This window comes from Corvus hawaiiensis, chromosome 4, assembly GCF_020740725.1.
Source record: "Corvus hawaiiensis isolate bCorHaw1 chromosome 4, bCorHaw1.pri.cur, whole genome shotgun sequence".
Lineage (NCBI taxonomy): Eukaryota > Metazoa > Chordata > Aves > Passeriformes > Corvidae > Corvus > Corvus hawaiiensis.
In genome coordinates, this window is record NC_063216.1 from 19,677,054 (window position 1) to 19,692,852 (window position 15,799).

Sequence of the window (15,799 nt, forward strand, 5' to 3'; positions counted from 1 at the left end):
AGCATCCAATACCGGTTTGGGAAGGAACTAGGACTGTACTTCTATTCCTACTTTATTTTTAAGGAATATTCGCAAGGGTTCCACCATGACATTGTGGTTCTTAGTCTAGTTGTCTGGCATAATGACAAATGAAAAGCAAAAACAAACAGCCACAACTTTAAGCCAGAACAACAGTGATTCTGGCAAAAGTTTTGAGTCAGACATCCTGCAGCTCACAACACCTACACTACACTCTCAAAAATTTGTATCAGTCAAAAGGCAGCCAAAGAAACCATATTAAATCTGACCTCATCTCAGTGAAACTGGGAGCAGGGAAAAAGAAAAAAAACCCACACAATACATACAATCAGATTGGAACAGAATACAATAATACTGTTGCTAAATGGACTTTTAAAGGATGCAAGATTAGCATTTAGCCTCTTAAAGAATCCAGATTCCATTCAGCTCTTGCACAAAGGGTGGAATGCAGCAAAGAGGACTGTCAGCTGAATCCATTTGGGATATCCATATATATATACACATGTATATATATATATACGCAACTTTATATATAAGGTCATCTTCATTTTGCCAAAACAGCTTCTAGACTCATTATTTTGAAGTGAGATCATTCTCCCTGTTGAGTGTCAATGGCTGTGATAATCTAAAAGACACAAACTACCACAAACCATGGCTTTGCTTCTAACTTGTATCTAGTCCAGCTGTAAGGCCATTTCTGAAAAGCAAAAGGCAACAGAGTCCTGTCTCCCTGCACAATCCATCAAGATGCACACAATTTTACCTATGGTGCCAGTGCCAAAAGTCTATGTATCAAATAGTTATTTACTTAGTGATAAAAGCAATACTTGCAAGTCATTCTTATGGTATAGACAGGAGTTATGACAAACAAGATAAAACCAGGGTTTTTTGTTTTGTTTCATTTTTTGTTTAAACTTCACTGCTAGATCTGGGAAGACAACAGGTCCTCTCACATGTTCCACTCCAGAAACTTCTGAACTCTTTCACAACACTGGACTCTGCCTTTGCTATGAAGCAGAAAATAAACATTCTATTTAACAACTTGGAGTGCAATATTTGAAGAAAGAGCTGCTAGTAGCTCTGGACTCCCGTTCAGATAAACTATCTGAACACCACCTATGTTTATCCAAGGAAAGAATTCTATGTCTCTGTTTTGAGGTAATACTTAGACAACATTTAACACATGGACTCTGAACACATGAACACATTGGAGTTTCTTGCATAGAGAAGGGACTGAGGAAAAGTTTAGAACCTCTCAAAAGAGATAAAGTTCCTTTAACAGATGATTAAACTAAATCTAAGTACTCTAAATTCAGTGATTTCCAAGATATGCTAGCCAGTGGGTTATACCTTCACAGTCCCTTCTCCCTACTCCCAATGGGAAGAGAAAACTGAACAATTGAAGGCCAAGTAGTCTGTAGTTGGTTAAGTTCAACAAACAGTCCATAGGTTAAAACAAGTGAGAACAATAGCTGCTTATGTGCGATGGAAAGCCCCCAAACAAGACAAAAGCAAGTAAGGAACAGAACTATTGAGTGCTGAAAGCAAGAAAAGGTAGGAATCTGCAAACACCCAAAAGAGATAAATCTAATCCAGAGGTATGATACCCCCAGGGTTTCAAAGTTCCCAGACATTTAGCCATTACTGAGGCCCTGTTATGGGACACTACTCATCACTACATAGCTCTACATTCATTCAACAAAGCTTGTCTGCTAAACAGATTGTCTTTATCTCAGTTTATAACTGATGAGTTGCCTGCTACCTTAATTTAGCACTTTGGGGCTGTGATACTGAAATCAGCCAGATAGAAACTTTCTAACAAGAGTTTAGAGTATTAGAAAGCAAGCACTCTTTATTGCAGTGCACTGGTCACTTGAAAGATTCTTCCTCTAACCAAGTGCCCTGAGCATCAGGTAAACAGAGTTTTTCATCATACACACTGATGACATACTTACTAGCTATCCCCCCTTACCTGATGCATACATATTACTTTATTTGACATAGTCATACTCCTTATCAGGAGTCCTTACATGGTTCTTTGGGGGTCTTCTTCAGTGGTCTTCAATGTCCAGTGTCCTTTTCAGGTGGCTGTTCCTCGACCTCCACTTTTGAGTAAGCACAATATCATTGTTTTCTATAACTTCTGCTTTGTCAGCCTTGCAGAGCTGAGCTGGCATCCTACTTGCCTTTTGCATGACTTCTGTTTGCCTAAGTTACATTCTTTATCCATTTCTCCAAAGCTGTGCTGTTCTGTTCTACTGTCCTCAGACTAAAACGATGTTCTGTTCTACTGTTAGCTGGGCAATGCTATGAATTTCAACTTTTACTTGAAAACTGTTGAAACAATAGTTACAAGTCACAGAAGTTTCTCCAAAGACAAGGATGATTCAAAGCTACTACCCCTTCTCCTTAAACCAACTGATGAGGAAAGCATGTAATTTACACTCCTACATCACTTCAGCAACTAGTTTACTCATTTTACAGCAGAGACCAGGTTAGAAAAAAATAAGTATTTCAATCCACACTTTTGCTGTTCAGGACAATTTTGCATACTGCTTATTTCTAGTAACAGACTTGTTGGTGCTGGGCTGTTTTATCAAGGCACTGCACCTAGCACTTAAAATTAGAACCTTGCTCCCACTTTAAATGTCTCATTCTCCAGTCCCAGCAGTGCTGCAGCTCTCTCCCTCTTTCTTTCCACCTACTCATTCCCTGTGCAGCTGCCAGCATTCCCTCCCCTAAGAGCATCAGTGTTACAAGTACCCTGACATAGCAGGTTCAGCAGCAACTGCCTAAGCACAGTATGAACTTGCGTGAGGGCTGGATTATAGCATTAGGTCAACAAACTTCAGCTCCACACATCCTTGACCACGCTCAGACTCTACAGCACATGCCTAGAAATTAATGAAGCCGATCAAGTAAGTTTTATTAAATGCCTTCTGACCTCAAGCAGACATCCTAGAAAATACAGGGGGTTTTCTAAGTCAACATGTGTGTGAAAATAGTCCCATTTCTTTTTTACATGCTACAATACAGACAGATGTGTCAGCTCATTGGGAAAATTATACAGCCACTTTTCAAATTAGGCAATCACTTTAGTTCAAAGGGTATTTGCACTACAGTCTTGTTTTATTCAAATTGGACTATGTTCACTTGAGGGACTACAGTTGAAAGGGGAACTCTCCATTTTAATAGAAAGTTGCCTGTGGCAACTTGTTATTAATCAGAAGCAGAAATCTTTCTACATTCAGAAGGCAAATGGCTTAGCTCCCCTGTCCATGTACTCCCTCTTACAGAGGACTTAGCACTAGAGTTGCAGATTTCTTTTTTGAAATGAGTACGTCTCCATGACCCAAATCCATGTTACAAACAAGGGCCCTCAAAACCCATGAGTGCAGTTCAAAGAGCTGAGCCTTGCTTACTGTCATCCTTTTTCCCACAGCCCACTGATAAACTTCAAAAATAACTAGAAAGCTTGTTCAACATCAGTCCTCTATCATGTTAGTAATGTATGTAAGGTAATATGCAATTTTCTCCCACATAAAAGCTTCAACTAAGCATTTACTTAAATCACTGGAGAGACAGTATCAAGTAATTAGGGACATTCCTCGGCTCAACCTTCAGTTTCTTAGCTGATTTTACAAGACTGTTTCCTATTAAAAATGGTGTCATTTTCTTACTTCACACAACTGTTTCATGCTTTCTTTGATGGTAAACATTTATGGTTTTATACATACTCTCTGGCCAGTAGGTAAAAAAGTAGATAATTTGGTCAGTTCAACTATGGCACTGATGCCTTCAAAGCACATTTGAGCTGCAAGTACATACTTTAAACACTACACAACTCCATAGCTACCTAATTGCTGAGGTAAATTTTAAAAGCATCACTGGAATTTTTCTATGAAAAGAATTTTTCTGTGACCTTTAAATTTGCCAAAGAAAAAAGAATGCTTCATAAAACTGTTACAGCACATAAAAGTTAAATAAAAATTAGTAAGTCCAATAGAAGATTTTGATACTATTAACAGTTCAGAGGGATCATCTACACTGGCCCACAAGCCACACTTCTAGCCATACGCACCTGAAGAACCCTGCCTGACCAGTGTGTTATGGAGGCCAGATACCCATCTTCAGCCCATGGAGAATCCTGTGCTGGAGCAGGTGGACGCCTGAAGGAGGCTGTGACCCCATGGGAAACCCATGCTGGAGCAGGCTCCTGGCAGGACCCGTGGATCTACGGAGAGAGGAGCCCACACCGGAACAGGCTTGCTGGCAGGGCTTGGGATCCCATGGGGGACCCACATTGGAGCAGTCTGTTCCTGAAGGGTTGCACCCTGTGGAAATGACCCATGCTGAAGCAGTGTTCAAACAACTGCAGCCCGTGGGAAGGATTCACATTGGAAAAGTTTGTGGAAGGCTGTCTCCCGTCAAAGGGACCCCACACTGGAGCAGCAGAAACACCATGTGACAAACTGATCACAACCCCCATTCCTGTCTTCCTGCACCACTGAGGGGGGAGGAGGGAGTGAATTGAACATACAGTTAAGCCTGGGAATGAGGGAGGGGTGGGGGAAAGGTTTTTTTAAGTTTGCTTTTTCTTCTCATCATCCTACTCAGATTATGATTGGTCATAAATTCAATTAATTTCCCCAAACTAAGTCTGTTTTGCCCATGATGATAATTGCTGAGTGATTCCCCCGTCCTTATCTTGACCCATGAGCCTTTTCTTATATTTTCTCTCCCATTTCCAGTTGCGAAATGGAGTGACAGAGCAGCTTTGGTGGGAATCTGGCATCCATCCAAGGTCAAACCACTGCACTACTGTATTAAAGTATTTCATTTTACTGCAAAAACCTTTTAAAAGTCTAAATTTCCAATTTCAGAAATAATGGATTTTTTAATCTAGTCAGTTACTCATCCTGAAATACAGTCCTATTTAGAATTCACCTTAAGTTCCTTTTGGTTTTCCCCTGACTTGTTTTTAGATTAGATACAACAGGCAAAATACCAGCTTTACAAGTTTACCGTTACTGGGAAATTCCACTAAATAATATGGAAATTCCTCCTACAGCATCTTAACACACACAATACTGGCATAAAGATTTTCCTGTACAAAAGACAAGTTTCTTTAACAACACTACCTTTGGAATCAAGAGTTTCAGCAAAATTTCTTTCTCAAATTTAACAAACTGCATGAAGTCACTTTATAGTACACACGGAATTCAGCAGACCAACCTAAAAGCCTGCTGCATAACTGAGTAGTTCTTCAGGACATTCCTCCTAGGAATGAGCTAGCCCACAAAGAAGACACTCGTTCTTCCACTTGCCTCTTCATGAACATATACACCACTATTTTCCCTTGCTCTTCAGACAAGACATTTTCTTAAGAGATTGCTCTATTATAAGCATTAAAACAACCCAACACACTTTCAATTAGACATAAACCTGAGAATTTTTAATACATTAATACATATTTGCTTTCCTAATGATCCTTTCACCTTATGATCTAGGATTCTTTTCCCCTGCTAAAAGTACTAATTGCTTACCAGAGACATTATTAAGCTGATTTTGTATCGAAACAGAGCTAGGTTGGCCTCTGAGGATAGAAATCTTTGTCTGAAAAGAAGTTTCACACAATGATACAGCTATTTTGATAACTTGTACAGCTTAATTTCTGTAAGGCTTCCAGTTGGAATGAGCTTGGCAACTACAGTTGTTTTAACACTCATCTGATGTTCCTGATGGCTTCAGCTTTTCCATCTCCCACTTTCTATGCGTGAAAGAAGCAAGAACATAAATGCATCCAAATTACCCTGGAAACACTATTCTGCATATATACCTAAGATAATAAACATCTATTACATACTTATATTAATCATATATCGGAGCAACCATGATTCAAGCTTATTTCTACAACATGCAGTTGTCTACCTTAATAAAGGCTGCATAGGCAGGCCTCCAGATTTTTATGGAATTCCTGGTAGAAAAGAAAGCAGAATTTTTTGGCAAATATATCCCTACTTCAAATTATACTTGTACAGTAAGTATCATCCCATTGTACATCTCTCGAGAGCATACTTTTCTCTAAAAGAAGGGTATTATAACTAGAAAAGTTAGAACTTTCTCTAGGTAGTTCATTCATTAATATCTTAAGCTTTTACTAGCTTAGTGACTTTTTAACCAAGAGATTTGTGCGTTACAGGCTATCAACACAGTAATACTGTATTTCACCTGTAACAATGCTAAATGCATTTCACATATGCAATCTCTGGGGCTCTGGGAATTTTCAATTCAAAATAAGCACAAAACCATAACTAGAAATCAGAACATGAAAATGTTTCATCCAAAACATGATGTTTTGTTTCATCTAAAACATGAAAACTAGACATGTCTTTCCTATACATACTCCTGTAACATACACTACTTCCAAACATTAGTACTCCCACATCTCCTTACGCTGGAGGTTAATTCACTTCTTGATGCACTACAGCAGAAACAACATGATCCTTGTGAAAAGGATGCATAGATGTTTGTGAAAGTGTGAGTGTATAGCCACACAACTAAAACATGGGCTCTTTGTAATGGCAAAGATGGAAAGAATTCACTTTAAGCAAGTGGGAATATCAAAGATGAAATGAAAATAATCATTTGTAGCAGCAGATGTAGAAAAATAATCTTAAGTCTTCTTGGACTACCAAGGCATGGAAGAAAAATTGAACTTCACCATAAGAAACCTCAAATGAAGCTATTATATCCTTCAAACTAACTAATAAGGATCCCAATCACTATCCAACTAAAAGAGGAAAGTAACAAAAGAGACAAGTAACAAAACCTAAGTTGATGTCAAAAGCTGTATTTTCAAGGTCAAATGAAGTGATGAAAGTCCAGATACAAAGATCAGATGAGAATCTGAAAGAATTTGAAGCTATCTGTAAAAGGACTGACTGTGGGACATAATAAAAAAGCAGATGTCATCCACATATGTGAGGGGATGCCAAGGGTAAGGTCTTCATTCCATCATTAGAGAACTTTAAACTGTATTGCTAAGCAAGTATTTCTGGAAAGTAATGACCTCAAACATAAACATCTCTGAAATCCTTGTTTAGTAAGTCTGAAGCATTTATTCCTTACTTAACAGCATGTATTGAACATATTTGAAATGTTAGTCTGGACACTCCCCAAGAATTTAGATCAGGGGATTGTCCAAACATTATAAGCTTCTAACAGCTTCATGTAAGTTTGCTTGCTAGCAGCTTTGCTACAGAGGAGTTACAGAAAAAAAATGTTTCCCTCTACTGTTTTGGCATTGACCCTAGCAAGATTTTGTGATGATACCTGCATAAAACTTTTATATGCAGCTCCATTCACAAGTATTTCCGCGCACCACTTCCAAGTCTATTTCGTGTACAGATTTATGATAAAGAACAAACAAGGATACTTGCAACTTAAAAAGTTTTGAAAAGGAATAGAATCTCAATCTCTAACTTTGCAGCTTTCATGCACCTGTTTCACATTTGAAAATTCCAGAAGAGTACCATGAGGGTCTCCACAGTACAGACACTACCCTTTAAGTACAGGCTACTACTCACTCACTGAAGTGCACCTTAGACAAAATTTGGGCAAATGGCAGACTTCTAATGACAGCCTTTTTTTGTATGCATCAGTTGTAACTCACACAACTGGATAGTAAAGAATGGCCATTTGAGAAACAAAAAGAAAACCCCCATGAACTTAGCCAAATAGTTAGTAGAGGTGTCTGTAGATACTTGCTCACAAGTGGGTGTCACATTTACAGAGCTGCTCTTGCAGCACTCCCTGAAGTTCATAATGTTCTGTCTGACAACACATTTTTTGGCAATGCAACACCAAAATTACCACCTATAGCAAATAAGCTGCCACTGGACATTTGGAAAGCAAGCAGTGAACTCTCCAATGCTAAAATTACTGGTGTCTGACACACTGATGATTCTTCAACACCTCCAACTTCAGGAACAGTACAGAAATCAGAAACTCCAGGTTTTCTTTTCTATAGAAGCTATTCTTCTTCAAAACTGAGTGCATGTGGCAGCATACAATATATCCATGCCAACTGGCCTTTCCACCAGTTTGCCTTTGCAGGAGGAATACTGGCTAACATTCATCACATGAAACTCCTCTGCATGTCTTGCCACTTGTCTGCTGGTTATCCATGCTGAATCTTGTATTCAAGTGAGCAACTCCAGAATTCTTAATTCACTCTACATCTTTAAGCTTGAAGTCTTTTCTTTCACAGCTCCCTAATTAGTTAGAATCTTTACATAAAGAGAGCCAACATTTTCCCAAATAAATTTGCCTGTGTGTTGAAAGTTGAAGGCACACCGTATTCTACTGAACTGAACAAATGTTTCTTCTTGGAAACAGTTTGATGAAGACAAAAAGTAACTCCAGATTATACTTTAAACTCTACCTCTTTAGCTACCTGTTTCTCAACTAATTTCAGTACTGATACAACACTCAAGCCTGGTTTGGTGAAGCACTTTTCAAATCACATCCTCTCTTTTGTTCAAGAGGGACTTTCTTCAAGCTTCTTTTTGTGCAGCATCTTAGCGCTCAGCACACGTGCATAAGCAGTCTGCCTGCTTATCTCTCAGGACATTTCCTAGTTTGCAATTTGATTGTGTTCCTTCCTTAGGACATTCCTTCCAGTGCAGACAGCTTCCTTGCTGTTTATTTCTTCAGTTTAGTCACAGTAATTTCATAATTTACATCATAAGAGTTATTTGTTATCCAACTTTCTAAGTTTATACTCCTCAGTTTATTTCTTCATGTCATTTTTCATAAGCATTTTGCACAACATATTACCAGAAGAGCTGACAGTTTTGCACTGCTTTGTCCTTCCTTCCATGTTGTGAGATTTTAAGAACCCCTCCAACTGTAACAAATTTCCTCTATATAATCAGCTTTAGACAATAACAGGTGAGTTTTTTTCCCAATCCTAACTTCAAGTTCACAGCTTTTTTTGTACCAGTTGGAAAACAGAAAGTAGACAATGCACATCACCAGGTTCAGCCATAGCTAGCTAATATACAGTCCCTGTCACTTTAACCAGGGCAAACACATGACAAGATATAAAAAATGTCCCACTGGACAATGAACTGTAGTATGGAAGCATAAGTCAACAGGGTAGAAATAATTGTCACCAAAAGTGCAGTATGTGTAGAATGAGGAGGAGTATGTAGTGTGAAAGTCATTCATACAGAACCAACTCACAATCAAAAGGAGGGAAGAGAGCTACAAGTTTACTGTTGCTGTGATTCATTATCAAGCAGATGTTTGAACAGCACTAATCTTTTCATTCTTATCATACATCTCATTCCTCATTCAGCTACAGATCCCTATTTCTGCTATATTTATATGGAGCATCTGGGAATGGACCTGTGCTGTTCATGACCTCAAATCTCAAACGACAATGATGATGATATCACCTCTTAAACTATGTTGTGAACTCCAGAGCTTGTATCTATGCCCTCTTTCCTATTTCCAAGTATCTAATCTCGAAATACCTCATCATACTGCAGAGTCTGTGTTTTTCTGTTCCTCCCATGCAGAATTTCCCATTTCTACTCATAGGCATGAGCAATAACATGCCGTAAATCAACTAAGCTTAAGTATATAGACTTTAGGTCTCAGAGATTTTCCCATTCTGTAACTTTTGATTAGGCAGTCTGACTATGACATACATTACATGCTTAAATTAAAGACTGAATGAATATACTAACACAGACAATCGCACAGATGAAGAGGCTCAGCATATCCTGTTAACATACTTGGGAATTTCTCCGATATTCTGAAGCAAATCTCTAACTGTCCCAAATATTCCTTTCTCTCAAGAGGGCATTTCCGTTACGAATTGCTGCAAACACTTCGCATATTCAAGTTGTAATCTCTTGGTCAGAACTCTGGCAGTGCGGTGAAATTTTCCTAGATACATTTAAAGGACTTAAGAACGGTCAACCTGGAGCTACTACTTTTCCCTTGAGCCCCCACTACACATCCCAGTGAGAACAACCTCCTCTATTACCTATGGATTAGCTCATTCCATCACACTTCCTCTCTTCTATTCAAGTTTTTCTAAGACCTTGACCAGCTTCCACTACAGGATGAGTGTTCGCACTAAGATAAAATTGCCTTTAACAAAACTAAGCGATCCATTAGACCTAGCCTAAGAGGGCTAGGGGAAAAAAAAAATCAAAAACATTAGGAAAGTAGTTTCAAACTGGAGGAGTTTATTCCACATCTTCTACAGCGATACGCACTTTTCAAATACACTGACACAGGCTACTATGTCAGTATATGAGCTTAACAAAACTTCCTCGTGGCATTCTCCCTTCGGCAAGGCAATTAGCAAGTAAGTGGTGCATGAATGCATTAGCAGAGCCATCCAGGCTGCCCATCGCGCGGACAAGTGTTGTTATTATTGCTCGGCCGCCCCGGTCCCCGCCCAGGCGCGGGATCGCTCCCGGCCGAGCGCCGCGCACGGTGGATGACACCTGCAGGACTCCCCTCCGGCCGCGCTCCACACTCCAAACGTCACTCAAAAAAAGTCTGTTTTCTCGCTACGTTTTTGTGCCCCTGTTATCAGCCCGTGTTCAGGTTTTCCGCCGGCCAGGGGCCAAAGCCTCCCGGCTCCCTCGAGAAGGGCTGCCCGGCCCCGCACACACGGCCCGGCGCGGGGAGCGGGGCCCGGCTCTCACCGCTCCTCTCCATCAACACAGAGAGGTCCTGGGAAAGCACAATAGTTCTGCCTTCCCTCCGAGGTGGGAAATTTAAAAAATAACGATTAAAACAAACCAAACCAAAGCACAACCCCGCCGCCAGCCTTGGCGCTGGCGAGCAGCGAGCACAGCCCGTCCCGACAGCTCCGTGCCCCAGCAGCTCCGCGGCCGAGCACCCGCACCCCGCCCACAGCACCCGGTCGCGACAGCTCCCCGTTCCCCGCACCAATCGCGACTCACAGGCCTCCGGGTTGCGGGGTGCAGGGGGCAGCAGCCCTCAGCCAGGCGCCCACGGGCCAGGCAAGCAAGGGGGGGTACGGCAGAAGGGCCACTTACCGGGCGTGCAGTGCAGGGGTGAGGCCGGCGAAGAGACGGGCGAGGAGGGAGGCGCCGCCGGTGGCGGCTCCTTGGGGGCGGCGGCGGCCGCGAGGGTCAGGACGGGGGGCAGCATGAGGTACCGGTCGGGCTGCGGCAGGCAGCGCTGGCACACCGAGTGCAGGCAGGGCAGCAGCTTGGGCCGCCGGCTCTGGATGGGCTGGCCGCACACACCGCAAGTGTCCAACAGGTTGAGCGGGGCCGCGTCCCCGCCGCGCTCCGCCGGGCCCTGCCGGCTCTCGGCCTCGTTCTCCCCGCTCAGCGCCGCCGCCGCTGCCCCCGGTCGCTCCGCCGGGCACGGCCCCCCCGCCACCGCCGCGGCTGCTACCGCCGCTGCCGCCTCTTCCATTGTCCTGCGCCGGCCGCCGCCGGAGAGCCGAAGAGAGGCGGGGCAGCCCCGCCGCTTCCCGCCCGCGCCGCCACCACCTCCCGGCCCCCGCCCCGCGCGGTGTTTGTGTGCCCGCCCCGGCAGCGGCCGCCCCGCCGCGCCCGCCGCCAACGGCCGCCCGCGCCCCGCCCCGCCCCGCCCCGCCGGGACCGCGCCCCCGCTACGTGCGGCGAGCGCTGCCCCGCCCGCCCCGCAGGAACCGGCCCGGCGGCCGCGGAGCCCCGCCCCGCCCCGCCAGCCCCGCCCCGTCCTGGGAGCACCGCCTTCTCCCCGCCGTCAGTGACCGCCCTCTCTCGGCTGGGTGGCAAGCTGGCTCTGTCCGGGTGAGGCGAAGGGCGGGAAGTTCCTCTTGAATGTGAGGAAAAACTTCTTTGCTGTGCGGGTGACCGTGCTCTGGAACAGGTTGCCCAGAGAGGGTATGGAATCTCCCTCACTGGAGATGCGCAAGAACCGTCTGGACACAATCCTGTGCCGTGTGCTCTAGAATGACCATGATTGAGAACGGGAGGTTGGGCCAGATAACCCATTGTTGTCCCTTCCAACTTGACCCATTCTGTGATTCTGTGAAAGACCTTTGTCCCTTGGACAGGGCATTAAAAGAGGTTGCCGTTCTCCCTGCCCTGTGTGCAGGTGGGAATCTGTAAGTTTTGGCCCGTGCTTGGCTTGGTGGATCACAGCAATACCACCACATGCGGCCATGGTACCTGACTGAAGCTAACTGGTGATTGGTACAATTAAAAAGATACAATAGGAAAGTACAATTCTGGTTTAGACACAACATTTTATTTAATCAAAGGCCTTAAGTATTGTTCTGGTGAGACACTGGAACAGGCTGCCCAGAGAATTTGTGAATGCCCCATCCCTGGAAGTGTTCAAGGCAATGTTGGACTGATACTGAAATCAGCTAGAAAACAAACTTTCTAACACAATTTTGAGTATGAAACAGCAGACATTCTTTATTACTGCACCGGACACATCAGAAAGATAGCTCCATTAATCTGATGTGTGTCCTGAAGGTACAACAAGGTATTTATTCCATCATGATCATACATATTGATTACAGTGTACTTCCTGCCTAATACATCAACATCACTTTTCATAGAATTTGCATGCAGCTGCCTCCTACTGGAAGTCCTTTAATGGTCCTAGAGGGTTGTCTGAAGGGGTCTTAGGTGGTCGTGCTCACTGAGTGCCCCCAATGTTACAGATGACCTTTCCTTGAACTTTTCTTGGGGCATGCGCTGTTGCCTCTTGTTACATAAGTGTGCCAAAAAAGCCACTATATTCCTCATTATCTGTTTATCTACTGGTTCCAGCTACATTTATCATCCTGTGTGCACACTTTTACATTCTTTTATCTTTTCTTGTTAGTTGGTCTTTAAGCTCTATCCAGCAACTTCAGGGAAACTGAAAATTTCTGTTCTCTGTGTTATCTATCAGGACAAGAGTTTGAGCAACCTGGTCTAGTGGAAGGTGATGTGCCCATGGTAGGGTGGGGTGGAAGCAGATAATATTTAAGGTCTCTTCCAACCCAAACTGTTCTATGATTCTGTGAGATTCTGTGAAGTATGCATGCAGACACAGAGCATTGCCTACACATTGGTCAACCATAAACTGATCCAAGCTCCTCAGAATACTCCAGATGTCTGTGCTTAAATTCCCAGAGCAGCTAGTATACTTCCCACTTCCTTGCAATTTCATCAAGACCCTAACATCGGTCCCGTAATAAATAGGACCATAAAAAAAGCTGTACATGACAAAATATGAATTTCTTCAGCACAAGGAACAATTGTGTACAGGAGCATTGTCATGATTCAGCATGTCTCACATGCATAATTTATCATGATAACAGGAGAACGATACTACAGGTTGTTTTGGGGATGAGGAACGGATTTGGCTTTACAAGGAATTGTTAAGAGGGAAATGTCATTCTCTGACTATCAGTGGAGGAGACAAGCCATGCATTCTCAACCCTTGACCTGCCAACACATAGGGAAAAAATGCCTCCAGAAGCAGTCTCCTGAAGTACACCTTCTGTCTTGCAGTTCAGCTACCTCTGTCTCTTTGCTAAGAGTCGCCAAGTGGTAGGATAAAGCCTTGTAGTTCTCTTTCCTGCCCCCCACCGGTTTGGCTATCCAACGCCCTATGATGATGTGCTAACAATCCATTGTGACAGGAGCTAACAGGCTGAGAGCATGCAAGTGTGAATGATGTAATGGGTTCTGGAATTAAAGTTAGGGAGAGTAGTACAGGTTCTGCAAGGTGAAAATTATCAAAAACGACATTAGAAAGGGTCTGTTGGGGAACAGGCAACAACTGGAGAATGGTTGATTAGTATTAGGAGCAAGCATGATCAGAAACCCGGTAAGTAATACATTTGTGAGGAGTAATAGCAAGTCATAAGATCATCAAACTAGGTGGCTTCTGTAACTAGTATAAACTATTTCTCTAACAGATGTCAACACAGGAAAATAGCAATACTGTGTAATGGTACAAAGATCACCCTGTGAAGGAACTGAGCAGACGCTTCGTTACAAAAAATGATCCCCTGAGGCAGTGTCCCAAAGATTAGTAAAATAATAGGATTATGTTTCCTGCAAAATTTGTTTGCAGGGGTGTTTGCAAAGCTCGCTCAAACTGTGCTGTAAAATCTGTAGTTGCGTGGCATCTGAACATCATCTGATTTAAAATGAAAGTTTGAACTTGCATAATTTGAATTTAAATGTAGAGCCTTCCCGTTAGTGGTAGCATCGTATTAGGAGTACCTGGGACAGGAACTAAAAGGACGAACTAAATGGAGGAACAGAAAAAACCACCCTGAGATAACTAATCATTCAGTACGTGAAGACAAGGGAGTGAGGGAAAAAGCTTTTAAATGTAACCACATTGTTTAGACAAAATGTGACAACGATCCGTGAAAGAAGTGGCATCCCGTTATAGTCACTTGGGTGCACAGCTTTTGGCCACAGCTACACAATCCTGGCCACCAGGGAACACAGGCAGAGCTGGCTTGGGGCTGTTGGAAAAGGTCACGTAGACAAGCCCTCAACGAGGCAATATGTGCTGTACCTGCTTTAGTCTGAAAACATCTGATGGTTTTGTGTAGTTTCTGAGAAGACAACTTTTTGGGCTCTCCAGCGTTTCACTGGAATGAGTCAAACCAATGAAGAAAGAATGAAGATGGTGACAAGATGATAGCTAGAAATCAAGATGACTAGCTACAGGAAACATCCAGAAGCTGAGGTTGCTTCCCTCTTCCACACTCACAAGAACTTCAAAGCTTGCTCTGCTACTCGTTACCTCTGTTCACAATTTGTGAGTTTTACTACATCCTCTGCTTCTTCTGGACATCCCATTTAAAGCAAATTCCAGAAGCATTTTGCCTTCTGTTCAGATATACACTTTGTGGCTGCAATCTAGATCTTTACCATTTGTAATCTACATTCCTGTGATATACTCCACAAAATGTTATCATTCAGAAACTTCAGCTGCAGAAAGAAATGGCTGCCAGCTGCACTGAAGAACTTCTCAATGGAGATCTCATAACTAGAAGCTCCTTGCACTTAGAATTTATTTGCTGGCTCTAATTTCCTCCTTTTGTCCCTGGTTCAGTTTGTCTCTTCCCTGTATTTCTAGATTTTCTAGCAGTCAGTCACTTGGGCTTACAAATGCAACCCTTCCCAGATTGCCCCTAAACCTCAACATGTGCACTTCCTCCTCTTAAAACAGCCATGTGACACTAAAGAGTCTCTTTCCAAAGTTTTTTTTTTACAGACCAAAATAAAGCCACGGGGCTTTACAGTGTGACAGCTCAATTTAACCTTTATGTGGCAACAGTGAAGGAGGTGGGGAGGAGACTCAGTACTCCACATGTGTCATTAAAAAATGCTTTTGCCACAGAAGTCATCCAGGATGTAGATCTGGCAGCTTTTTGGCCAGGCTGTATTACAGCAACATGAAGCAGTCACTGGGAGGATGAATATACAGAATTTACTGGTCTGTGTTCTTTTGAGAAATGGACATCTTAATATATGGTTGGTTTTCCTGCTGAGCGAAATCCGTAAAATATAAAATATATTCACTGGAAACAAGATAAATGCATTAGGAATTCATGGTTAGGGAAATGTAATATATTAACCTTTCCAGCAACAGTGAAGAAGGAGAACTTTACATACTAAAACATCTGGAACAACCAATGATTGAGCATAGTGCCTTACTAGCTCTTATGGTTGAATTAGGAATTAATCTAGAATACAGTTTAGAT

At 42.7% G+C, this 15,799-nt stretch overlaps 1 protein-coding gene across 2 annotated transcripts in view; it reads right to left on the reverse strand.

Annotated features, from left to right (window-relative positions):
* Positions 1 to 11,521, reverse strand: part of TRIM24 (tripartite motif containing 24) — a 58,668-nt gene extending 47,147 nt beyond the window's left edge. The window contains exon 1 of one of the 2 annotated variants that reach the window (XM_048300380.1): positions 11,109 to 11,521. In XM_048300380.1, the coding sequence (XP_048156337.1) occupies positions 11,109 to 11,496 (388 nt within the window). In that variant the 5' untranslated portion in view covers positions 11,497 to 11,521. The remainder of the gene's footprint in view (positions 1 to 11,108) is intronic. The other variant, XM_048300379.1, reaches the window with a different exon arrangement.
* Between the last annotated feature and the right edge of the window lie 4,278 nt (positions 11,522 to 15,799).